Source organism: Gymnogyps californianus, chromosome Z, assembly GCF_018139145.2.
Source record: "Gymnogyps californianus isolate 813 chromosome Z, ASM1813914v2, whole genome shotgun sequence".
In the NCBI taxonomy this organism is placed as follows: Eukaryota; Metazoa; Chordata; class Aves; order Accipitriformes; family Cathartidae; genus Gymnogyps; species Gymnogyps californianus.
Window position 1 is genome coordinate 74475840 of NC_059500.1, and position 26116 is coordinate 74501955.

Here is a 26116-nt window from a genome sequence, read left to right on the forward strand (position 1 = left end):
AGCCATTACAATTTTAGCAATACAAAGGCCTGCAGGCTCAGGGAGAGTAAAATATATCAAATGTTATCACAAAGCAGATGTATAGGCTCACGACTAGTTGTATTTTCTTATTGTGTTCATTGAAACGCAGGATTAAAGAAATTAATTTTAAAACCGATGCAGAATTTCCAACCTGCAGCACCAGGGAACTGGAGAAAATGGGATCCACTTGCAAAATTCAATACCTCTTCCCATAGCACTGAGACGCTGCTCCTAAAGCATGTAGGAAGGAAGTCAAGAAGCAAGATGTCTGGAACTAAAACTGAAGCTGTGATCTGGCAGCAGCAGCTTGCTCACACACATATCATAAGTACTGACTTCCACGCTCGCTCTCCAGTTTTCAAGTCAGTGCTCCATATATACTCACTGATGGTTGTTACTATATCATGAGTGAACAAAGCACTATCAGGGGATCTAGGAGAAGAGCCCTTTGTGGTGCTATTTAATTGATTAAAAAAAAAATCACTACATCTTTTTCTTGAGAAATATCTTTTTTCTTAATAACACAGAACTTCAATTTTTCTGCAACAGACAAAAACTGTGATAATGTCTTTGCCCCTGATCTAAATCTTTCCCTTGCATCCTGATTGTCCTTATTTTCGCTTCCCACTGTCCTTGGAACAAAGCCAGATTGCAGTCATAGCTGCTTTCATCTGCAGGTGTCCTAGTGTGAGCTTCTTGTCTTGGTGTTTTTGCTCACTTAACATGAAATATGTTATGACAAAATCTGAGTTTAAGTTATCCTCAGAGTGGGCTACAATATCTGGCTGTGCGGAAGTGATGCGGATGGTGTTGTAGGCTCTGCCTGTGCTCATAGTGAGTATGCCAGCATCACCCCAACCTTGTTCACATTTTATTTGCTCTTAGGGAGACTGAGCGTGTTATGGATTCAGATCCTTTCACCTCTAAGGCTGGCTGTGCCCCTGCCCCAGGAGAAGACCGAATAGTGAAGGCAACCTGGTACTAGAGGCTGGATGTCAGAAATTCATACAGATAATACAGAAGAACAGAAGCCTTGGGGAAGGAGGAGGAGGTGGAGTAGAGACTAGGAGAGGCAATGTGGTTTGCCTGAACGAAGGAAAACATATTTGATGAGGAGAAGAGCAGAACTGTTAAAAAAGTGGAAATGGCTTTAGCTTATTCTCCTCCTGCAGAGACCAGAGGAAGCCAACAGTTCAGACTTAAAGAACTACCATAACCTGGATGTTTTGCAGTGTATCCCACTGGAGTATCTCCCATTGTACTGCAGCCATTATCTTGTGAAAAGAAGCTGCTTGAATAAGCTTGTGGCATTTCTGCCTTCCCGGGGTTGCCCTGTCTGTGGCAAGACAGACCAAACCATTCTGAGGTATTACTAGGGCTGTGCTTGTGGTGCTGCTTGGTTCCCAGAAAGCCAAGGGAACTGGGAGATGAAGAGACATGGGCCAGCGAGACCCTGTGCCAGACACCTCCCAGCCATATGGGAACAATGGAGCTTGGCTACATCTGCTATTAAAGCAATGGCTGCAAACCTCTGTTTTGCAGATCCCAAGGGATGCTTCTAAAAGCTGTGTGAAAAGTAACTAAGAAAAGCAAGTCTACTGCCAGCAGGCTTCGCTTGGCTGTGGAGGCATCCACATGTCCTCTGAACAGTGCTCAGGTGTCCACAAATGGAATAAAACTGAGCTGGCTGTTCGAAAGCTTTTGTCGATGGATGTCACTGCTCTGCCCTTCCCCACCCAAATCACTCTTCTTTCCATTGGCAGCTCAGAAACAGCAGCCTCTCCAAGCAGAAGTCACTAATTTTACAGGTAGGCACCTGTACTTATCCATCTTCTCTCCCTTACCATCTTCCTCCACTAATTTCAGTGTTTCTAAATTTCTCAAGCAGCAAATCTGCTACCATTCCTCTTGGGAAGCTAGCGTGCAGCCTATTGCCAAAAGAAATCAAGTTTTTCCAGCTTGTATTTGGAAGACAAGGAGAAGCATGGAAAAGCCAGCTGAGAGCATCTGCTGAATTTCTTGCTGCCACTAAGGGCCTGGCTCCTTTATATGGTCTCAACAACCAAAGACAGAGCAGTGAGCAATGCAGTGTATTCCAACAACATCGCAGGGGCTTACAAATAAAACTTGACAAAGTCCTAGCATAATTTATGACTACTATTGTGGGTTTTGGGAATAATGTGAACAAGGAACCTCATCTGTCGGATGTGTTGCATACAGAGAGGCTCTGACCTGCAGCTCCTGTTCTACTTAATATATGGTAATCCATGCAACTTTCTCATTCATCAATAAACACCCAGCATTCATGCAGATTCTGCTGTCATTCTAAGTGAGGTCCTCCACTAAAAACTGCCACCTTTCTAGTAGCATGCAAAGCGTGCAATCCCGTGGACTCAGGGGGGTTCCTTCCTCCTGAATGCAGGTAAATGATACACTGGTGTACTGAAGCTTGCATGGAAAAAATAGAAATACTCTAAAAGAAAGTATTCAGCCAAGAACATCTTTTTTTACAGTGGTTTGTAGCACTGTCTGATACTGTCATACAGAGATGTGCCAAAGCAGCTCCAGCAAAGTATGACCATGCTGTTCAAAGTGCAGAGGAGGTGTATAGCAAAGCACACAGAGATGGATTATTCACAAGCCTTTGTTAAGTCAATCAGTATGGGGAAGGGGTCATCATCAAAAAGGAACAGGGGGAACTACTGGGATAAAAGCAGCCAAGGCAGAACTAAGCTCTAAACCAGTTTGCATTACATGAAGCAGCATCGTACACTCTCCTGCTGGCAGGATTATGTGTTATGTGAGGCTACCCAGAACATGCAAGACAGCCATATCAAACCCCTGATTTCGACCAGGCTGGGCTGCCTCTGCCTCCTTCAGGCTGCACTGTCACCAGTCCTGAGCCCAGCTGTCCCTGCATCTCCCCAGGGGTCGGGATGCAACACAGCACAGAGTGTCTGGACTTGCCAGCTCCAGGAAGGGCCATCACTGCTCTCACAGCGCGTTTGGCAGTAGGTGAATAGCAATAAACATCATCCTTGCCCATCCTAAGGTCATTAGGGATTGCAGCTTAGAGCACAGCTGAATGCTTTTCCAGTCCTTTACCTTGTTCGTGCCATCACGTTGTTCTTCTTGGGCTGCTGATTAACTGGGCTTCCCATGTTGCCATTCTTCAGGGAGCCCTTCTGAGCCAGCTCCCTCTGCTTCTCTGCATATGGGATACAAAGGGGAAAAGCAAAATCAGGGCAACAGCCTGGCTGGCCACCATACAGCTGCAGAAACCCAGATTTGATTGATAGCAGCAAAAGGCATAGCAGAATTAATAGCAAAGGACATGAGCTCTCCATTTCCCAAGCAGGGACACTGCAAAGGCTGGACGAACTGTGTCCCATTGCCTCCAAGGTCACCAAGGGCTAAAGCTAACATACCCTGACTCACAGCAGCTTGTTGACAACACCACACTAAGGTGGTCTGGAGCTTCTGGATGAGAACCAGCTGGGGCAGAGAAAGCGCAGAGACCTTGCCTCTATCTGCACCTAGTTGCTGCATGGACTCTAAGACTGTGCTTTGTGCTGGGCAAGGGAATTTATCCTTTTACTTTTTCTCCTCCTACTGAGGCTGCTACTGAGGGGCCCAGTGGGGATAGAAAAATGTCTCCATCAAAGCAGCACCACCATTTAGTGTTAGTCCAGCCTAGCTTGACACCAGGCCTGAGTTATTACCATTTCCCTGGACGGCAACTCAACAGACTAATACACCCCACAGCAGAAAATGTTGCTGCCTCCCTGCTTCTCTTCCTGGCAACCTGTGATGTCCCCTGTGTGTCTTTCTCTTTTATCTCACATTGATTCTTGGGAGCTTGCTTTCTTTATTAAAAAAAAAAGTGAAACATTTTGCAGTTGTATTTTTAAATAGTATATTGTTTGCTTAAATTTTCAGAGCTTGTTCTACTCGCTGCTGAAATGTACCTTAAAACTTGGACAGTACATTGAGCTTTCTTTGAGTATTCAGTGCAAGAGGGGATTTAAATTAGCTTCTCATTTAGGAGAGACTATTTCTCTTAATAACTTCTCACCACAGGATCATAACTAGAATTCAGGTCCAAAAGCTAAGCCTTCTGCAGGTATGCAGTGTTTGTGCTGTATTAATATGTCCCTGCCTCCAGTAGGGATAGGAGCCCATGTATGATGGGTTATCATATAAACTGATATTCAATTTTCTGATTTAAAGTCCTTCCTTGTTTCTTGTGGGAAATCAATTGGGTTGAGTTAGCAATTAGCCACAAAAGTTGAGCTAACTGCCCCAATCTCATCCTGCAATTCCAGGCAAGGCTTGTAGGGAAAAAGCTGAGCGTGGGGCCAGTAAGGCAGGAAAGGGCCTGGTTAAAAACATTCTCCAGAGTGTGAGAAAATGTTGGGAACTATTTTTGTGCCGTGCCTGAATAATAGGGGTTTACCAGACTGCTGGCTGGGGAACCTGAATAGTGAATTCGTTTTGCTTCTGCTTCCCCTGTGGTGTGTGAAATGTGCTGATATATTTTTTTTCTCTTGCAGATTTTATTCCCCTTGGAGAGAAAAGCACCTTTTCCCACTTGTCTTAGGAAAGTGGCGTACCTACCAGGGTGTGTAAGTGCAAGATGGGCCAACTCTGTCCTTTCCACATAGGTAAGAGCAGGGGGACACATGTCCAAGGCCGCCTTTTTTGAGGGACAAATAAGCAGCAGAGATGCCTAGAGATTGTGGTGATAAGTGTGGCTGAGGAACCTGCAGAGAAGAGTACATACTCATACAAACCATGCCCAGCCCTGCTCCTGCCGATGGCAGAGGTGAATAAATGCTCATTGAACTTGGCAGGAAAAGGATCGGACTAATAACTCTCTCTGGCATGAGCAACAAAGAGACTAATACAGGATCGAAGTCAAAACCTTAAATCAGAGTAATTTCTCAGGACTGGAACTTGCAAATGCATTGGTTATCTTTGTCTCCAGAATAAAAGGCTGGTATTTTGCAGGCCACATGAATTTTGCTATTCAGACACAGAGGAATAAAGTGGGGTTTAATGGAGGCAAATGTTTACAACCCTAAATACAAACCGACTTCCACCCATCTACACCAGAAGCTCCAGCGCTGACCACAAATACACAGCGCTGAGACAAGCTGCCAATACTTTAAGAGTCTGTATAATTCACAAAAGGCACCTGACTCAGAAACAAGGTTACAGGTTTCATTTTCTGTCAAGACAGTTAAGGCCTGCCTGAGCCTTTTAAATGGACTGGTGCTCTCTGCTTTCTATCGAATGCTCGGTACAAGCACTAATGCTCTTCTCCAACTCAGATTACTCATTCAGTCGATGAATCTGGACTTTTGCTAATTGTCTTTTTCCTCCAGTAGGTCTCCCCATGACTATTTTCTATGCTCTTACTGAGGACTATTGCAATGTGTGAGTCTGAACAATACAAGATTTCCTATTTAACCCCTTCTTTCATTTATTTAGTGGCTTGGACTGAACATTCCCAAAGCAATGTAAGTGCAGTAGGAACATCCATGCCTGTGTCCCCAGCCAAATTTCTTAAGCATGAATCAACAGTTCAGCTCTCTCTTGGATGCTATGAATTCTGAGTCCCTGGTGGCCAAAAAGCAAGGGCTAGCAGGAAGAATGGGAAGTCTACCCAGCTCTGGGGTGTTAGGACAAGCTCCTAGAAGGTGGTGGAGATGCGCATGAGTCACTTCAGGCTTTGAGGCAAGGAAACCCGCTTTCTGAGCCTTACAAGTATTATGAACTACTGCTACTTCCATCATCACCCAAAAGAGCTGTTTGGGTGCCAATCTCCTGAAGTAATTCTGGGCTATAAAATCCAGCACACCAACCATCAGGTCCATCAGAATGGGGGAATGAAGTTTTCAGTGCCCATTTTCTGCTCAGTGCTTCCTCCTGGCATAGCAGGTGGAGTTTGTGAACTCCATTTCTAGGTAGTGAGCTCTTTCCCAGGCTTCCAGCTCTTTTGGTTTTGGCTCCCAGACGTTTCTTTGAAGGCCAGGGCCCAAACTCTAAGTACCTAAGTTCCTTCTAGAAATGTGACTGATTTAGGCACTTCTGAAGATGTAACTTTTGGGTCCAACATTTTAACAAAAATCTGTAATTTCACAAATTAAAGAAGTAGTTCTCATAGAAGCTGCGATCGAACACATAAACCAGCACAGTAAAGAGAAGGTGAGAGAAGGAACCACAACCTAGCCTTGATAAGTAAATGGCATTTTTCTTTAAAGTCTGCCCCATATTGGCTGATGCTACACCCAAATGAGCATGAATCCAAGATCACAACCCTCCACTGACCCAACTGTGCTAACCTTTGTGTGAAACCTGGGAACTATGCACCTGGGCAATTCTCAGGGCATGAAAAGCTAAGATGCTCTTTCCTTCTGAGTCATCCCAGACTCTCCAGTATGGTAGTCAAGTATTCCCCACTGGACTTAGATGAGACCTGCATTCCCACACGTCTCCCCCAGCCTCAAGGCCACTGCTTATTGGGGCATGGTCCCACCAGAGAGGATAGGCATAGTTTGTCCTCAGCACTTGGCAGTTTCTGGCACTGGCTATGAAAAGGCTCTCCATGTCCAGGACTGCCTGTGCTGCCTGCAGCATTCCAGTACATGCAATGAACTTCCAGGAAGGCAACGCAGCTTGATGGAAAATCAATGTCGACCCTATGAAACTACCTAATTCTGGGCAACTCTCGGGCACCAGAAGAATGAGGAAGGGTTGTTAACAGGCACTCCCGCCAAATACAGAGAAAATGGAACATACAAGAACAAATGAAGAAACGGAAGACCGTGATTTCCAGCCATTGGTTATTTTGTGTCTGGTGAGTTTGCTGTTTGATGATCGATGAAAAGCTAATACAGCAGAGATACAAGGTGAAGGACAGAGACTTGGAGATGGGGAAGCCAGAATGAAACAAGGCTGCTCTCCAGCTACTTCAGAGAAATCACTAACTGCTGGCAGTAAAAGAGCAGTATAATAGCAGAGCTCCAATGATGCTCTTTACATGGCATTTGCAAGTATTTGAAATAAGTTGTTTAGCTTTCATTTCACTTGGCCGTTCTACTTTTATCATTGTACCTAGCAAAATACTCACACCATGTGGCTTGTCCTCCTTCCCATGAAGCAGTTATGGGTGACTGAGCACACTGTGAGTACAGGTGTGATGGCTTGCAGAGCCAACAGGCAATCATTAGCAATACCAGCAGGGCTGGTACAGTTTGGGGAGAGACAGCTTTACCCAAATCCAGGTTCCTGCTGGCTTTTCATGAATTTTCCAGACAGACATTTCCTTGAAGAAGCAGGATAGAGCAGAGGAGGCTGGGAGGGCATGAAGCAGCCTGCATGTGCCTTTGACATTAAGAAGTATGCTCAATTAGGAGTCTGAAGATCCTGTCTGGCCATTAGCAGGGTTGCTATGTTGGGTAATCTACCTGGCTCCATGCTTGAGTGGAGCCAAACAGGATTAGCTTCTGTTTCAGTGGAGAGCTCAGAGAACATGGACAGCTGTGCTGTCAGCCTGACGCACTGGGGAATTTGGATGCACCAGTTCCACTTACGTTAATCCTGGACATTGTGTCAGAAGAAGAATACACGGAGCAGCACGTGTGTGTGTTCGTGTGTGTGTATGTGGGGAGGGGGTCCAGGATCCTTTTGACACCACTATACTACTCTGAACAGCATGAGGGACATCTCTTTGTCTGGACCTGCCAACCACCACATCACATCTCACCCCTCCTTTCTTGTCCACCTTGTCACTCCATCTTTAAGGCATTTTGTCCCCTTATGACATTAAAATAATTTAAAGAAAGAAGATAAATCCACTCAACAAGCAAGCTGCTACCTTTGTGCTAGCCTCACACTAGCCTGTTCTGCTTGCTGACCCCATCTGGGCCATTCAGCATCTGCTCCAAGTGCTGCTTCAAGGTAAGCTCTACTGGTAACAAGACAACAGCCAAAGAAGCCCACAGAGCTTTCAATAAGGCAGGAATAACACCGAAGTATAAAGGAGCAAAGGAAATACATGCTGCAGACACGATCAGGACCATAATTGGCCCAGCCCTGCGTCCTGTCTGGCAATGGTCTCATGTTATAGCTGCATGCAAAGTTCCTCAATAAGATGGTGCCCCAGCATACTAAGCACTCAGCAAACCATTCCTGCCCTGGTGTGCTTTCACCTGCCTGATTTAGGATGTGTCAGAGGATGGGCAAATAACTGCATGTTGACAAATGGAGAACACACTCCCATGGGGAACCTCAGTTAGAGAAAGTTGCGTGTAAGACAAGAGGGGCTGAATTCCCTCCTTACTACTGGGAACAGCTACAGACCTAACAAATTATTTTAAGCAATACTATATTACTCAGTGCAATTTAAAATGGTTACCTGTTCAGCTGGCTGGATGTGTCTAGCTGCTTTATGATGAGGGAAGATAGTAATGGAGCATGTGAAGCAGAATGGACTTAATGTGAATGTGTCTATGTTAAAAATCAGATTTGAATATATCCTTACAATTATTCCTCTGGTTTCGGTCTTTAAATGAAATCATAACCAGTTTTAATAACGTTTTCCTGTTTTTTAAAAATGAAATGCTGAACAGCTTCTTTGGTACATGTTGCTATGCGTGGCATTGGTTTTGCCTACACACTGCCCAAAACCAGAAATGGCAAAAGTAGCCATACGCTTTGGTCTCCTGCAGAACTGCTCCTTTTGCAATTTCAGGCAAAGCAGACAAGCCAGGAATTTGGTGAACATCACTCTGTGCTATGCTGAAGAGCTATTTGGAGGGTTAGACTGCCCCCCAAATCCACAGTTTCCATTTGTCCCAAGATAGTGAGTGACTCTGGCTATGGTCGGACAGTGGTGGGTGGAGAGTGGTTTAGGATGCCATCGCCTCTCACTGCCACCGTGCTTGACCACATGCATCCCCCTCATTTGAGGCAGCCTGATCGGCACAAATGCCGTTTGGTGGCAGACTAGGCTGATTTGCTTCCTTTGCACCATGGGTTGGAATCATGCAGACGCTGACTGCTCCTGTCTCTTTTCTGAGAGCCACTGGCTGAACCTCGCTAACTCAATTGCTTTTGAACCTGCCTGACTAGGAGGAGACGGAGCTTCCTGCTATGGGGACATTGCGGTGTGGGTCCATGGGATTTGCTGCAGTGGGAAGACAAAGAGAAATTAATCCAGTGTGACAAAGTTGTATTTTTCCATCTTCAAGGTCTATGAGATGAGATTTTGGGATGTATTTGCCTCTTTGTCCCCCACTGCCAGCCAAGACCATTTCAGAGGCTGAGGACTGCAGCAATTCCCTGATGAATTCTACCTTCTCAAGCAAGCTGAGAATTTAAATTACACAGTAAATAAAATTAATCTGTCTGTTCACATCCTGCTGAGTGATCAACAGAGTCTTGAGCAAACGGAGGGAGAAAGAACGAAGTGCTGACTACAACTTCCAATTCAAGCCCAAGTCCCAATTTCAGCTTACTTGCGTCATTTAGCTCGGGGACATTAGCATGCTTCTAGTTAACACTGAAACCTTCACTACCTTTCACCTCTGACAGAGAGTATTTGTCAGCGAGGACTGTGTCACTTTTTGGAGAGATTTCAGGGTATGTACATCAATAGGGGCTTTGCCTGCAGGCTGTATAGAAAGGGAGGTATAAGAATGCTGTGTGCTGTGGCCACGCTGATCCCGATGAGGGCTGCACTCCCTGGGGAGATTTGGAGAGCGTAAGTGCGACCACGTGGGTGGCATTAGCGTAGCTGATGGCTGTGCCTCCCTGCATCAGAAAGGCAGGCAAAAGAAAAGCGATTTTTACTAAACAGGGGTAGCAGAAATGAAAAGGATCTGTCTGCGGCCAGCCCCCTGCTCTGAATACAGGGAATATGGTTTAAAGCCGATACGCGCTGGGCACCAGCGTTGATTATTCAGGACAGGCCATCTGAATCAGGATTGTTTCACCCAGCTTCAGAAAAGACTCTTCAGATAAGCAAGGGTCAGATAGCTAAGTCATCCAACTACCAACTTGAGCAACTTGTGCAAGACACAGTACTTTTAGCTGAAGTATGTTGTTTTTGCTGACCCAGTCAAACTTGGGGAAATTAGTGAACTACGTCTAATTGTGAGAACTGGCTAGCAAAAGCAGGCGTATAAATCTGTCTTCCAAGGTCCCTCTTAGACCAGGTTTTAAGCATCCAAGTAGCTGCATTTTCTTATGTTTTGCTGATCTGGCTGCTGCTCTGTCCCTTTGGCATGGCTGAGAGCTGTCACAAACACCAATGGGCTTTGAGTGGTTTTAAGCTCCCCTGAAGGCCTGACCAGACACAGAACTGGTAAATGACCTAGGGAGTACAAAGACAATGTTTGCATCTCTTTTCCGAGGATACAGCTCTTAACTTCTCGTATAGGAGCTACTGCAACAAGCAGTCAGTGCATTGCATGCAGAGCAATGCAGGGCTTATTCTGGGGTAACACTCACCAAGAGTGCTGGCTGCAGAAGTTACAGAGAGGTTTCTGATGGCCAGGCTGATGTTACTATTTGCGTTTCCCTTCAGAAAGCACACACCAAACAGAAGCGCCATGCTATTCCTTAGCACAGAGGAGGACAGGTAAATGGCTGCTCTGGGCCTGACCAAAGCTATCATCCACTTACACCACAAGCATCTCCAAAAGTGGCTTTATGTTCCAGCAGCATGTCCCCATCCCCTAGACACACTGTCTCAGCCCCAAAGCTCATTTATCTGACCTTCATGTGATTATAGGAAGGAACAACTTCTCTGTTTATATCCACTATTGGGCTTTGACGCGTAGGAGAGCAGGGCATCCAGTGTAGTTAGCCAGCTAGCAAAGAAAACCTTATGGCTGTAAACTTTAGGGAAAAAATTTACTATTTTGAACACAGAGCATTTTACCTCTTCATGGCATGGTATAATCATGAATCATCTTTGTGAAACAGTAAGTTATATTTTACTGATGGGAGAAACTATTTAACTGATTTACCTTAAAGACACGTAAAGCACCTGTGCCAGCAGGGGAGGAGAGAACCATGATTCCCAGCTCCCAGTCCTCTGCCTGAGCTGTCTCTGCAGCCATTTTATTTAGACAGGTTGCGACTATGTAGCAGCAGGCAGCAATTCATCTCTCTCCATCTTTGAACATCTTTCTGTACTGATTTCAAAGAAGGCATCTATTGTTGCAGTTCCCAGCTCACAAGGGCATTGTTTTGTGATTCAGCCTGTGCTTTTTCACTTAATTTTTAAGGATTGAGACTTTTATTCCTAATGGCTGCAAAATACTGAATATAAAGATTTCATTCATCACTGTCAAAACTGGAATATATGAACAGCATCAATTTTATTTAAATGTGGTTGGTTTTTTTTCCATCTTTCACATTTACCTTCAGAAAGGAATTTATTTGGTATTTTCATGTACTTTTCAAAGAATATTTTTCCTGCCAGCCAGAAGAACAAAATTAGATATCTGGGGAAGTGTTTGCAACCTAACAAGCCCAGCTAAAGAGTTTCAGTTTATAAACTGAACTCTACAAAATATAATCCATAAAACTGAGCTACTCTCTCCCTTAACATATTTTAAAGGGACAGAGAAAATTAAGTTATTTCACCTGGAAAGAACTTCTGCAAATACCCCCTCATCATTTCTACTCAACTGAACACAGGTTTAAGACAAAGCCATTTGCTTGACCCTGCTGTATGGTGTATCAGACAACAAAAAAAAGAAAAAGAAAGGAGTCTATTAAATGCAATTTAACTCTCTTCATTTAAATAGCTCTCTTCATTTAAAGCATCACTTATGCTAAAGGCATAATCTACCAGATAAACAGAGTTAATATTAGTGCCCACATCACATTTGTTATAGGTCCTGATGTTCTGTGAAGAAGCATTAAGGTCACCGAGGCATGTAGTAAGTGTGATGTGTATTTAGGAGAGTAACAGTACAAACTTGCTTAGCTGAATACTCACAGCCTTCAGTTACACAGGAGATCATCATATAATGCATATTTGTATAAAAAAACCACTTGAATAGAGCCTGACATAAGTAGGCTTGAACTGCATACACACTTAATCAAATGTCCATGCTTGCATGAGTCTAAAATACATGCTAAATGATTGGTCTATGGCAGAGAGCATGTGTTTTATAGCCTATATAAACTACAGATTTAATTTATTTTTAATGCATTGTAATTGGGAAAGCTTTCACTGGCTGGCAGATACCACTGCTTAGAATGACTTGTTGAGTTCCCATCTAGTAGCCAAAACAAATAAGGACAGAAGTGCTAATGCCACAGGCAGTATGCAAGCTTGGAAGGGACTCACAGCTTGCTGACTCCAGCATCCTGCTTGGAAAGGACCCTTGGACTTTTCCTGTTCCCAGGACTGGACTGCAGCTGACAGTCCCAGACGTGTTTTTGGCCTTGATTTAGCAGCAAAATGTCATCTATTTGATCCATTCTATTTTATCATCTGCTGCATTGGGTGTCTACAACCCTATGCATTTCTGTCGTGGTTTAACCCCAGTCAGCAGCCAAGCACCATGCAGCCGCTCCCTTGCTCCCCTCCCCGCTCCCAGTGGGATGGGGAGGAGAATTGGGAAAGAAGGCAGAACTCATGGGTTGAGATAAGAACAGTTTAATAACTAAAGTAAAATATAATACTAACAATAGTAATAATGAAATATAATAATAATAGTAATGAAAAGGAATATAACAAAAAAAAAAAAAAGAAGAGGGGAAAAAAAGGGAAAAAAACCAGTGATGCACAATGCAATTGCTCACCACCCACTGACTGATGCCAGAGCCGCTATCCACACCTCCCAGCCAACTCCCCCCTGTTTATATACTGGGCATGAGGTTCCATGGTATGGAATATCCCTTTGGCTAGTTCGGGTCAGCTGTCCCGGCTGTGCTCCCTCCCAGCTTCTTGCACACCTGCTTGCTGGCAGAGCATGGGAAACTGAAAAGTCCTCGGCTTAAGATAAGCGCTACTTAGCAACAACTAAAACATCAGCATGTTATCAACATCATTCTCACACTAAATCCAAAACACAGCACTGTACCAGCTACTAGGAAGAGAGTTAACTCTGTCCCAGCCAAAACCAGGACAATTTCAAACAAAATTCCATATCTTCTATCTAATAAAATGAAAGCAGATGGAAAAAGGCAACCAGGCTGGTTAACATGCTGAATGGATGGATACTCCTCACTCCATCATGCTTTGAGAAATCCCTGCTCTGCAGTATGATACCTACTGTTTTCTTCCCCAGGAAAGGGAAAGAAAGAGCATCACTAACTTAGCATGCCGCCCTACAAATATTCTGCTCACTAGAAGAGGACTTTCAGGCATTGTTTCACTAGATGAATTGCCTGTTTACAATGAATCTCTATGGGAGAACAGGATATGTACAACCCAGGGTGCCTCTTCCTGCTAGTCAGTTTATCATCAGCCCCAGTCCTGGGTACTTGGATCAGCAGCAGCTCAGCTGGAGAGTCATCCTGCACAGCAAACCTGCTCCCTTAACAGGATTACTGACCTAATCTCTCCCTTAGCAAGATTGCCATTGTCTGGAAATTTAACAAACAGCCTTAGAGCTCAATTAGCTATTTAATAAGTTTATGATTAACCAATCTGCTGATTAAGCTTTCATTAATTAGGTTGGCAGGAATTCTATTTCAGAGGGATACTGCCCCCTAATTTAATACATTTCCTCTTGGAGCAGGATTGGGGATCTCTGTGTGAGCCCTTGTGTGCAGCATGCCCCAACACTTCCCTCTCCTGCTGCAGAAGTACCTGCAAAAGCTGTTTGGGTGGCATGAGGGGCTGCTGCCAGATCACTGGGGCATGGTGGCCCCTGGGGACAGCTCAGCATTACAGCCCAGTTGTTATATGTGGTACAGCTCAAAGACTCCTGCTCCTCTCTTCTGAAGTCTCGTCAGATGGTGTGGAGAGAGGCAGTCAGGGTTTATCTAGGGCAGCCGCAGACCTCACAAGTACAGTTTCAAAGAGCCTAGCCTGTCATTTTGATATCCACACTGCTCTCACCTGGATCCAGGTGGCTGGCCCACCCTAGGGGAGGAGCAGGAACTCCTTTCCTCTTTCTCTTTGCAGAGGGCTCAGAGAAAGCTCATGGCTTCATCTCTGGCTTTATGTCCTTTGCCATGTGCTCTGAAGGATGGGGCCTGCCAGGTGCTGTGATCTGCTCCTCATAGGGTGCCCCGGTAGAGGGGGCAGGATGCTGCCATCTTCCTCCTCCAGCTTGGATCCTGCTTTGGCAGAGAAATCAGAACTGGGTTCAGGGATTAGTCCCAAACTATCATAAATGATTAAACCTTTTCCCATCCTCAAGGGATCCCCTGTCTCCTTTCTCAGGTAGGGCTGCTATCTAGCAGCGTTAGGCAGTAGAGGAATGGCGGAGGGGATGGTAGGCTGCCGTTGCCAGCTATTTCACGTTCCTTAGTGTCCACTTCCTTCCAGGGATGGGATGCAGGGCTGAGGGTTTGGCAGCTGCCTTTTCCTTCCACCTCTCAAGGGGACTGGTGGCAAAACACAGCCATGCCTCGAATGGCAGAGGGAAACAGGACTGGCCAGAGAAAGTTTATGTCCCTGCTGAAACCCCTGAGAAAGGGACTTGAAAGACAAGATGAAAGGGGCTTTCTGGGCCCCAGGTTGCTGGCTGCAGCTGCTTTGAGTGCTGCAGGAGGGGAAGCAGGGCTGGGGGATGAGAGATGTCATCCCAAACCACAGAGCCCTGCAGCTGGAAATCAGATGTGTGCACTGCTGAGCTGAAGCCTCTGTCAAAGCAGTGGCAGTTCTGGTCGCAGGGAGAGTTCAAAGGGACTCATGGAAGAGCCTGACTCATGCTGAAGATAACAGTAATGTACAGGTAAAGATGATGACAGTTCTTAATATACAACTCTGATGTCAGTGAAACATGATTTAGTATTTTAATGCTGATGTATTTTACATCTTTACATCCCTTTGTCAGGACAGCGCACAGGGCAACGATGCTCAGAAGTAGTTTGCTAACACGAGGTGTCATGTGCTGGCGTGCCCATTCAGGGCTGCGTTTATGGCAGTGCCACCCCAGTGCCGCTCACTGCCGGACCACAGGCAGCCTCAGTGGAGAGAGGATGGGTGCTAAAGCACTGCTGGCCTGAGCAAGGTTTAACACTGCCTTTTGGGGGGACTGTAAAAGGGAGTCTGGGCAAAGGGGAGGCAGGTATAACCTAGACTCTGAATGTCAGACCCCGTGTCTCGCTCCACACGTTACTAATCTTTTTGCAAAGACTCCCGCTTTTCTTTCTTGCTGCAGCTAAAGGCCTGATGAGATCCCATTGATTGGCAAATGAGCCCACCTCCCCCAAACAGCAGGCGGGGGAGATTTCTGACTCTGCCTCCCAGCTGCCTGCTCTCACCACTGTAGCATTAAATGAGATTGCTGGCAATGCTGCAGCTGCCGAGTCCCTGCTATCATCTGACCCACTCTCCTAAATGACCCAGTGAGGCAGAAATTCTGGCAGACCAACATTTTTACCTCCCTTCTGGATGGCCACCTGTATGCACTGAAGGGAGGAAAAATCCTAGCTTGGATTTGCTTATCAAAAGACCATTAGCTAAGGATTTTCTACAGCATTTCTAAGACAAAAGGGAGGAGACAAGCAAAAGCAATACAAGAATTATTGTAATTTCTGTGCCCTATGCATGCCTGGGTCAGGTTTGTGTTGGGCCACAGTGCACGCATATTCAGCTTCACTCGACACATACATTTTTGTGAGCTAAAATCACCAACTGCATACAAACATAAGGTTTATTGTGGTATAGTTACCTGTTTGGCTGCCTGACTGGAGCTGGAGGTGAGATGAGAGGAACAGAAGAGTTGTAAGAGTAGAAGAAAAGAGGAGAGAAACAGCCTGAGGGACTCAGCAAGCAAGGCTTTATTGCAGTAGCACTAAGGGACTAGTGAGTGTGTATAGAAGACATGTAGTTCCTTGCCCGAAGAAATTAAGAGAGAAAACAGACTGTGCATAAGAAGTACAGGCAGCTAAAACAGTAAGTGTTTCAGTGATGTACAGTTCCTCGTGGTTCCAACTTCAGTTTGAATTATTTTTCAATAATTAAGATTTACAACAGGCTTTAACTTGTACACATAGATACTTAAGCACAATGAAAGCGGGTTGAATTTAATGATGAAAAAGTGGAGTGAGGAGGGTCAGCTTTTTTCCCCTGATAAAAACTTTGCCAAAATCTGTGCTAATTCCAATCCCTTTTAAAGGACTTTATAAGAAATGACCTGCCTGCCCTTCAGCCAGGTGGTGCTGCCGGGTGGACAGGCAGAGGTGAAGGGGAGAGAAGAGGAGCTGGCAGCGAGGAGATGCTGGCTGGGTACCGCACATCTGCCGCTGGAGAGGGCAGCAGGATGTGCAAGGAACAAAACCCTACAGACTGCAATTTAGAGCAAAAGATGTGAGGAGCCGGGGGTTGTTATCTTAAGGCATGGTGAGATTTCAGAGAGCCTTTGCAGAGATACAAGCCTGCTTTGTTTTTCTTTTTGCTATGCATTTTTGTAAAGAAACTAATTCATAATCTGTTTTGAATCAAGAACACAGATTACCATTGCCAACCAACTGCATGCAGGGCTAGTAGTATCAACTGTCATCTTTTTTGCCTCATTATTTCTCTCCATACAAGCATCAGCAACTTTAAGTCATACTGAATCTCAAATTACCCCGGGGACAGAAAGTAAGGGTAACGGGATTATCTGTCCTAGAGACAATTTCAGTGTGAAGCAACATCAGAAACTCTCTCTGAACGCATGGGTTGGGGTGTCTGCAGGAGATGGGGAGCAGGAATGAGGTACCAGTTCCCTTGAGGCAAGAAGTTCAAGCAAGTGCAGGGAGGATGAAAGAACTGTGGTGTGTGTACACATACACACACACACATTCAATAACGCTCTCAAGCCTGGAATCTCTTTCTCACGCACAATATGCTGGAAAGAGCCTGGCTTTTGCCAAGACCCAAACAGAAACAGCTTTAACACTCGGATTTCCTGACAGTCTCTCCACCCCACTGATGCTGGCAGACGCAGTGCTCAAAGAGGACCAAGAAAAGCTATGAGCAGAGCAAAAGGGTGGCAGAAAATACTCTCTGCTTTCAACAGGCCTTTGTGGCTGCTAACAGCTGCACTTGCGAGGTGAATGGAAGGGCAACACCAAGCTTTGGGGAATAAAAAACCTCCAGGTCAGCACCAGTAGAGATGTGGAGGAAGCCCAGAGACTGACAGCCTTGTCCTTTCCAGGGATGGCACTTAAGCCAAAATTTGGGGGCACTGGGATCTGCTGAGCTGTCTTCAAGAGTCTCTTCTCGGGCAGTGTGTGCATTGGGGGAATGAGAGGAAGAATCATCATTTTCTGATCACCCAATACACAACCCAGCAAAGCCAGCTGAGCAAGGAGACGTGCCCTGACTTGGAGCCCACAGGGATAAAAAATGAGGAGAGCCAGAAACACAACTCAAGCTGGCATTTTTCTATCCCCTGCATCTGTTCCCTGGGTGCCTTAAGTCACATTGGCTCAGCCCAATGACAGGAACAAGGTTTCCTCCTACCAGCTCTTCAGGGGCCAGTAACATAAGGTAGAGCAAGCTGCATCTCCTCTCCCGATCATGCTGTGACAAAGCTGTCAGAGCAGCTCTGACGGCATCACCTCTGCAGCAATGTCTGGTGGGAAAGGCACAGAGAGCCATCGCTCTTCCACATCCCTCTGGAGAGGATGGTATCAGAAACCAGGGACAGAAAGTCTTTTCTTCTGTAAATTGCATCAATTTGATGCTTAAAGGCAGCAAACTGGAATAAACAGGAACCCCAACAAAGTGCCTCTGCTCTTTCTGTGCTGGTGAGGGTGCTTTGCAACAGCAAATTCCATTAACACAGAGAGGTAAATTTGGGGGTTAAACCTACTACACTTTGCTCACTGGAAAGGCCTCGGTGCCTGGGACAGTGACCGTATGGTTTTCTTACTTTACTTGCAGTGTTAAATGCACTCTGCTTACTTTGGTTGACCTTGTGAAAAACCATACTTAGGATTCACCACTAGCTCCATAATCTGGTCATCTGCACAGACCTCAGGAAGGTCAACAGACATCTGCCAATGACAGTGCAAGGCATCACCCTGAGAGTTTGTGTTTACCAGGTATATCTGACATTCTCCAAGTTAAGCTACCATTTGCAACTAGGATCAGCCAGCTAAAATGATCTCCCTAACTTGCTGTCTCAGAGAGGGTTTTGGTACCTAAAAATGTCTCAAAACATTGTTGGGCCAAAGGAACAAAGCAGAAGTCAGTGCTTGGGCAGATGGTGCCCACAGGGCACTCCCCCTCTGGAAATCTCTGCAGACCAAGGCCACCAGACTTGGGTGACTTCAACACTGCTGGACAGGCAGAGGGTTCCGTATGTAGTAAATCCTAGAGGCTTTAAAGGACTGCCCCAAAAAACAGGTTTTACAGTAGTGGCCATTTACAAATGACATATCACTACTTACCCTTTTCTTCCACCTAAAATACCACATTTCCTCCACAGAGCACAGCTCAGAGTACTCAGCCTTTCAACAACACTGTTTTTTAACCACTGCCAAGGGCCCTCTTGAATGCTAACTACATGATGAGTACTCAGGAAGCAAGAGTAAATAATTTGTTGAGGTGAAGGACCACAAGAAATGTACTCACAAATCTTCATTTTTAGATCCCCAAATATTCTCTGCTTAATTTTTCACAATTCTGTGATTCTGCCTCTGGATTATAGAGCTGGTCTGTGAGGTCTGACAAGTTGCTTTTTTGTTGTATCCCACGTTTGAAAAGTTTTAGTATTGTTCTGTAACCTTGTTAGATGTAACAATCAGCTTTTCATAAGCATCTCTTTGTTCCAAACTCCAAGACCATGAAAGAGAATTTCTTTCTTTTGGGCTACAGGCAACACATCAGTTTGCTCCAGACCAGCATTCATTTTTTCCCAAGGCAACCTCCACACTTTTAACAGTCTTGAACATTTGCCTACTGCCTCCACTCCTCTCCTAAATTCCTCATAAGAAGACCAAAACAGTGTTTTTCAAGTTATTAAAATAGTAGACCTCATTCTTCAGGATGAATTTTAACTTTCTCCACTTAAAAACCGTTCCCCTGTCCTACAGAAAAAATGCATGGGATGCAAATGGGAAAAAACATGGGATGGGAGGATTCACCCGCTTTTTTATTTTCTTCTGTCCTTTCTCTTAATTATTTATGGCATGCAGCAGGTAGGGATCTGTGTGTGACAGCCAGCCTCTGGGTCATGATCTTTTCCTGCAAAGTCCCCTTAAAAATCCAAATTACAGCAGAAAAAATCCCTCTGTCAATCTGAGACTTAACTGCCTTTTCCAATGGCTGCCTGAGACATCACCAATGCCAAGAAGAGCTCAAATTGGTCTACGAAATGGAGCTGTTATACAGCTGCCTTAGCGGCTGCTTGTTTGTCACCTGCGCCGCACCTCACATGAACACTTGCACAACCATCTTGAATTTGGTTCTGCTTTGTAATATTCCATTGCTACACTCCGTGAATGCCCTTGTTTTGCTAGAACATCGTGGGTACAAGAAATCAGCTGCTTGCTGGTATTAAAAGATTACTCAGCATTGAGAACCATGGATAAAATGCAAGTCAGGAAACACATCTGTAAAAGAACAAATTTCCCTGTCTGTGCACTGGAGTCAGTAAGAGGTACAAGCAAAGGAGAAAATTAGTTTTAATACGTTCTTAAATTCAATCACTGTACAATCGAGGAGGTTTGGTGAATTAAAGAGAAAGAACAGAGAGCAATAATTAAAATTTAAAAAGAAAAACATTTGTAACGGAGTGAAAATCAAGCAGCAATTAGGTTTCTCTTGTTTACCAATAGATATACCGGTGCTTATGGAAGAGGATTGCTCTGTGCCAGTGCACGCAAGTTACCTAAGTCTACCTCTGCAAATCCTACTGTGTTTGCATTGGGATCCCAAGAGAATAACTAGATAGGACTTAGATAAGCTTTTTCAGTAGTGAGTAGAAAGTATATGACATCTAAAAAAATAACTGGAGTCTTAACTAGGAATAGGATCATAGGATGCTTCAAGTTGGAAGGGACCTGAGGAGCTTTCTAGACCAACATCCTGCTCAAAATAGGATCAGCTATGGGATCAGACTGGGCTGCTTAGAGCTTTATTCAGCCAGGTTTTGAAAACCTCCAAGGATGGAGATGACACAACCTCCCTGGGAAAAGTTTTCCAGTGCTTGACTGTCCTCATGGTGAAAAAGGTTTTCCTTAAGGTGATTAAGGTGAGAAAAGAAACAGGTTGGGAATGAAGTACCCACTAGATGCTACAGGCAATTTACTGCCAACTCAGCCATATTGATATCATTCCTCACTAGCACAGAGGAAGTTTCATATGAAGCCTTTCCACTCCTCTTATAACTCTCCAGATTATCCTGGTCATCTCCATTCTGATGGTCATTACCAGGTAAATACAGACAGCTGGCACTGTCTTTTTCCCCTTTATTCCTGCCCTTTTCTCTTTCTCTCTCTCTGCCCTGCCCTGCCCTGCCGCAGAGGAGATTACAGCCTGGTTCTAGGTCAGATTAATGTCCTGGAGACCCCTTGGAGATGCTTCAATTCATCTAGTTGATGAGACCCAAAGCAGCCATAGCCTTTTCTAATGCGGCCATGACACCACTTTCTAGGGAGGTGGAAACTCCTGGGTACCCATGAATGTTTAATTGCAGTTAGAAAGAAGAACATTGGCAACAAAGGAGCTAAGATCACCTCCTTGTGTTACTGATCATCCCCTTTCAATGAAGTATAGCAAAACCCAAAGGACTCAAGCCAAATCCAAGGACTCGTGTATTGTAGCTCTTCTGCACATAGGCAGAAGTGAGTCAGCTATATGAACTGGGAGGCACTAAAAATGTAACATCTGCCTGCACAGAAATATCTATGTCAAAGTTTTGTTTTCAGATTTTGCAATTGCTTCATGCCCTGCCCCACAGATCAGAGGCTGCATAAAGTCACATTTCAGCCTGGTAGTTAAAGCATTCAGGCAGAGAAAGGAATTGAACTTGAGTCTTCCATGTTCTGGCTGAAAGTCTGTAGCTAAAAAAGGCACAGCTGTTTTGTGATTTGAGCCTCCCAAACTTTTTATAGCCAAAACCACCTTGTAAATTAGACATGAATTTGTGAATAGTTTTGGAACAACTAATTACATATTCTTTTAGTGAACTTAAAAAAAAATAGTGCTAGGGTTTACTAGAGACTTTAAGCTCAAGATACCTGTTTTTTGGTTTTTTTTTTAAATTGTAAGCAAAACCTGAAAATCTTAATTTTAAAAAGTGGCCTCTGTTCTAGACTCAAACTACCCATGCCTGACAGCATCACTTTAAAAATTAAATATGCTAGCCTTGTTCAAGACATATTTTTAGCACAGTGTCATTTAATGTCAAACACTGTTTCTCAGATCAACTTATACAAAGTACAATTCTCAGTTGTACTATTCATCTTTTCTCCCAAATTGCTAGTCCTACAACCAATATTTAAAATAAATCATATCAAATCTTTCTTTTTTGAAAATCTCCTCTTACTTTCAGGCTGGGTAGCGATGGGGGAACTGAGAGGCTTCCTCTGTGCATAAGGATAGCAGTTAAAAACCAAGAATTGCAGTGAACTTCCTATACCAGCACAAATTCCTTCCCTTTAAGAAGCGTGTGTTATTTCTACACATTATTTCTTTAATAGAGCCCTGATCTGCTGATGGAGCATTTTAGCCCCAACACTCAATAAACAGACAGTAACCTTTCCCAGTTAAGAGCTGAGTGTGCAGCACAGAGAAGACAAAGGGGGAGCCCACATCACTGAATAGTCAGAACAAATTCAATTAACTGTCAGGTACAGTTTAAGGTTCATCATTAATAAATCAAACACAGAAAAAAATGCATCATCCAATATTGTCTGCGGATGCTGTGGTCTGTTCTGGAGCCAGTTTACATTAATTACACTGGGCTCTACTTGCTTCCCTTGAGTGATACACAGAAACTCATCTACCTATGGAGACATTAGAAGGAATTACAGAAATAATAACACCTGGGTAATTCAGAATTGGGGAATCATAGAATCATTTAGGTTGGAAAAGACCTTTAAGATCATCAAGTCCAACCATTCCCCTGTGGTGGGCCAGAGGAACAGGTGGAACCTACATTTAAGTACACAGGGCTCTGAGAAGCCAGAAAACTTAATACTATTGCCCTTTTCTGTGTTGATTTTGTCAAAGATGCCAACACCTGAGCAGGCAGCCTTGTCAACTCAGCTGGTGTTAGTCTTTCACATGTCAAAAACAAGGTGTAAATCACCTTTGGGGACATCACCCTCTTTTAAATCAACTAAAAGTACTTCATAGAAAACAGTGATGAGAGTAATACATACTGTGTAACAAGACCTTTGAACAGACCACCAGCTTATCACTGCTGTGGTGCTGCCTGCTGGGGTTAGGCTTTGCTAGACCAGGTAGTTTTTATTCTAATCACTACTTCAATTACTGAATTTTTCCCTCCTTCTATCAGAGAATCTCAATATTTTGCTTAATTTGTTTTGCCTCACAACCTTCTGCTAGTGAAATAAGCAGGAGATATCTGAGCTGCTTTTCATATTTGAGGTGACAGATTATGGTGGGTCAGGGCAGTGCAAAGAAGAGAACCTGTAATTTGCAGCTCTGGTCTCCTGCTTCAGGCACAAACCCCCCATTCAAACTCCAGATGCTTTGGCCCATTCTCATTACAAAGTAAAATAATTTGTGTAGAAGCAGATCTTCAGGATTAGCTCACTTTCCTAGACTATCATCAGACCTGTAGGTACTGTAGAAATTTGAAGTGGCCAAAGGATGGCCAGATAATGCCCATCAAAATGATTCAGCTACCTTACAGCCTCCTCCTTCATGACTTTTTATCTGAAGGCATATTAGCCAAGAGTGGTGTGTGCAACACAGGATGTGAGTGGGTGTGTGTCTGTTGGCTTGTGAGGTGCGTGGGTACCCAGTAACTTGTCACGGGAGAGGTGCACGTATGATGGTTAAGGGCTGGGAAGGCCAGTAAAGCCCTGATGGGGTGGCATAACAAATCAAGCAAATTGCAGTGACAGAAAGACTAGGCTCGTTTGGTGAACATTGTGCCACATCATGCTCACATTCATGTGCCCATGCTTTGCTCCTGCGCTTTGCTGACTGGTACCTCCCTTCCCTCCATCTCACCCACTTACACACTCCTTCCTGCCCAGAGCTCTCTGCTGAACTCCAGTGAATTGCTCTGTTCCAGTTTCTCTTAATGGCTTTACTGTTTACCAGAGCCTGTGTCAGCTACAGTTTCACGCACCTCTTCCCTTCTGCCCCTCTATTTTTCCTCTAACTAATCTGCAATAATATGCCTGTCACAACTGTTTTTCTGCCCTCATCTTTGCTGCTCTGTCTGCAGACAGCCCTACTGCCCTTAACGTGATCCAGCTGTTCACTCTCTCATCCCCTCCAAAAAAGAGCCTGGAGATATCCTACAGGAAGGATGCTACAATAAATGTGTGTACGCAATTTCTCTTATAAATGGAAAGAGTAATAACACATGAAATAATGTTTAAATAAATTCCTCCCAAGCCCCAAGAGACCTCCGAGTGGTAGGCTGCACTTCTATCTTCATGAAGAAAATCAATAGCAGTGCTATATTGCCACTGCACTCTGGCTTCCACATTAATCATCCCACCCGTACAAAGCACAGACTGTGTTCAAGGAAATGGGTGCTCCCAGGGGAGGAAAACAGCTTTGTGCACTTAAGGTAATGATGTCACTTGAGGTCACCATGCAAACAGTTATGGATATGGAAATCTGCAGTTTTGTCAGTAGAGCTGGAACCTGGCAACCTAGCTTAAGAGTTACAGCTTTTTTATAAAATGTTCCCCTAATTTACCTACAGAGCTTCTTCCCAGACACAACAGTTCCTGTACCTAATTACTGGGAGCGGGGAGGGGAGTGAGTGAGCAGCTGCGTGGTGCTTAGCTGCTGGCTGGGGTTAAACCACGACAGTCCTTTTTGGAGCCCAACGTGGGCCCGAAGGGATGAGATAACAACAGATCTGACCAGAGCGTGTTAAAACGAATTTGTTATAAGCATTCATTATATTAGTTTAGTAGTCGCTGGTCACAATGTTGGTTTATTGGCTCTTAGAGTTGTGGCGCTCGTTCTTAGAGTTGTGCTATGTATCACCTCACTTGCCATATATAGTCCCTGTGCTGCTGCTTATCACCCATGGGAAGTGGATTAGGATTTTCGCTTTGCTGTACTATGTAACACTGGTTTATGGTACGATAAAATTATCGGTCGTGGGACTAATCTGGTATTTGCACTCAGCATTGCCGTTATCTCTGTACTTCGGGAGCTATCTAGCGGAAACTGTTAATAGTTACACCCTTTACCTTTTCTCCTCGGAGAGCCAATCTATGGGGGAGACACCTTTCTTCACCTTCCCCTCCTCCTCCAGGCTAATTACAGTAGTGTTTGAGAATTTTGGAAATTTTGAATATCCTTGGAATGTTGAAACTAACATGGTCCTATTGCTAGGAACTAGCTTGTTCCTGAATGTGGTTCAGGTCTTGTTCAGGGTTAAACAACTATTTAAGAGGATCCCCCAGAGATCTGCCCCAAGGCTGGAGAGTTATGAGTGGCAGGGTGTGTGGGGTAGCATGGGCAAATGCCTAGGACGGTGGGCACCTCCAGTGTTTTGGAGCTTCACCCTCGAACAAGTGCAGAATCCTGAAAAACTAGTAGAACATTTGGAAAAAGTATGCTGTCACCCCGACAATTCCAGGGAGACACAAATCACTGCAGTGTGCTGGGGCCTGGCCCATGCCTACCGAGCCCTGTTCAACACTATTCTGTACCCTCAAGGGGGAGCAAAGGTCTCTGGATCTGACAACAAAATGACAGCCACTGCAGCCACTCCAACCCCAGCAACAGGCACTGCAGCTGAACCAGAGAACCAACCCATGCCGGTATCAGCTGCCCCTGTACAGAAGAAGAAATACTCAAAAAAATCAGTTCGCTTAGCAAAGGATGAAGGTGAACCAGGGTCATCACGAGAACAGGAGGAAGAGGCAGAACCGGAGATAATCACCCGGTCACTATCCCTGAGTGAGCTGCGAGATATGCAAAAAGACTTCAGCCGTCGCCCAGGTGAGCACATTATCACCTGGCTGCTCCGATGCTGGGATAATGGGGCTAGTAGCTTGGAATTAGAGGGCAGGGAAGCCAAGCAACTGGGATCCCTTTCTAGGGAAGGGGGCATTGACAAGGCAATTGGAAAAAAGACACAAGCCCTCAGCCTCTGGAGGCGACTTCTGTCAGGTGTGAGGGAAAGGTACCCCTTCAAGGAAGATGTTATATGTCAACCAGGCAAGTGGACCACCATGGAGAGAGGTATCCAGTACCTGAGGGAATTAGCTGTGCAGGAGATGGTTTATTATGACCTGGACAATGTGCAGTTACCCACAGATCCAGATGAAGTCCACTGCACACAACCCATGTGGCGGAAGTTTGTACGAAGTGCACCATCATCGTATGCCAATGCATTGGCAGTAATGGACTGGAAAGATGAAGAGGGACCAACAGTGGATGAATTGGCTGGCCGACTTTGGCAATATGAAGAAAGTCTCTCTTCTTCCCTCATCTCGGCTGTGGAGAAACTGCCAGACATGCTAGCTGAGAAACTGTCCAGAGAGTTCCAGCAATTTGAGGATAAGTTCTGCCGCCCACCTGCACAGACCAATATCTCAGCTATTAAAATAAGCATCCCTTTACTCAAGAGAGAGGAGATAGAACATATACACCACGGGGTACCCTGTGGTCCTACCTGTGTGAGCATGGAGAGGATATGATGAAGTGGGATGGAAAACCTACCTCGGTCCTAGATGCACGGGTACGTGAATTGCGAGGAAAAACAATCACAAATGAGGGTTC

The 26116-nt window shown here is 44.8% G+C and overlaps 1 protein-coding gene across 4 annotated transcripts in view; it reads right to left on the bottom strand.

Annotated features, from left to right (window-relative positions):
* The window catches only part of FAM219A (family with sequence similarity 219 member A), a 118970-nt gene that overhangs the window by 3034 nt on the left and 89820 nt on the right, over positions 1-26116 (bottom strand). For 2 of the 4 annotated variants that reach the window (XM_050912758.1, XM_050912757.1), the window contains exon 3: positions 3127-3224. In XM_050912758.1, the coding sequence (XP_050768715.1) occupies positions 3127-3224 (98 nt within the window). Of the gene's footprint in view, positions 1-3126; positions 3230-26116 lie in introns of all 4 variants that reach the window. The other 2 variants (XM_050912756.1, XM_050912754.1) reach the window with 1 other exon arrangement.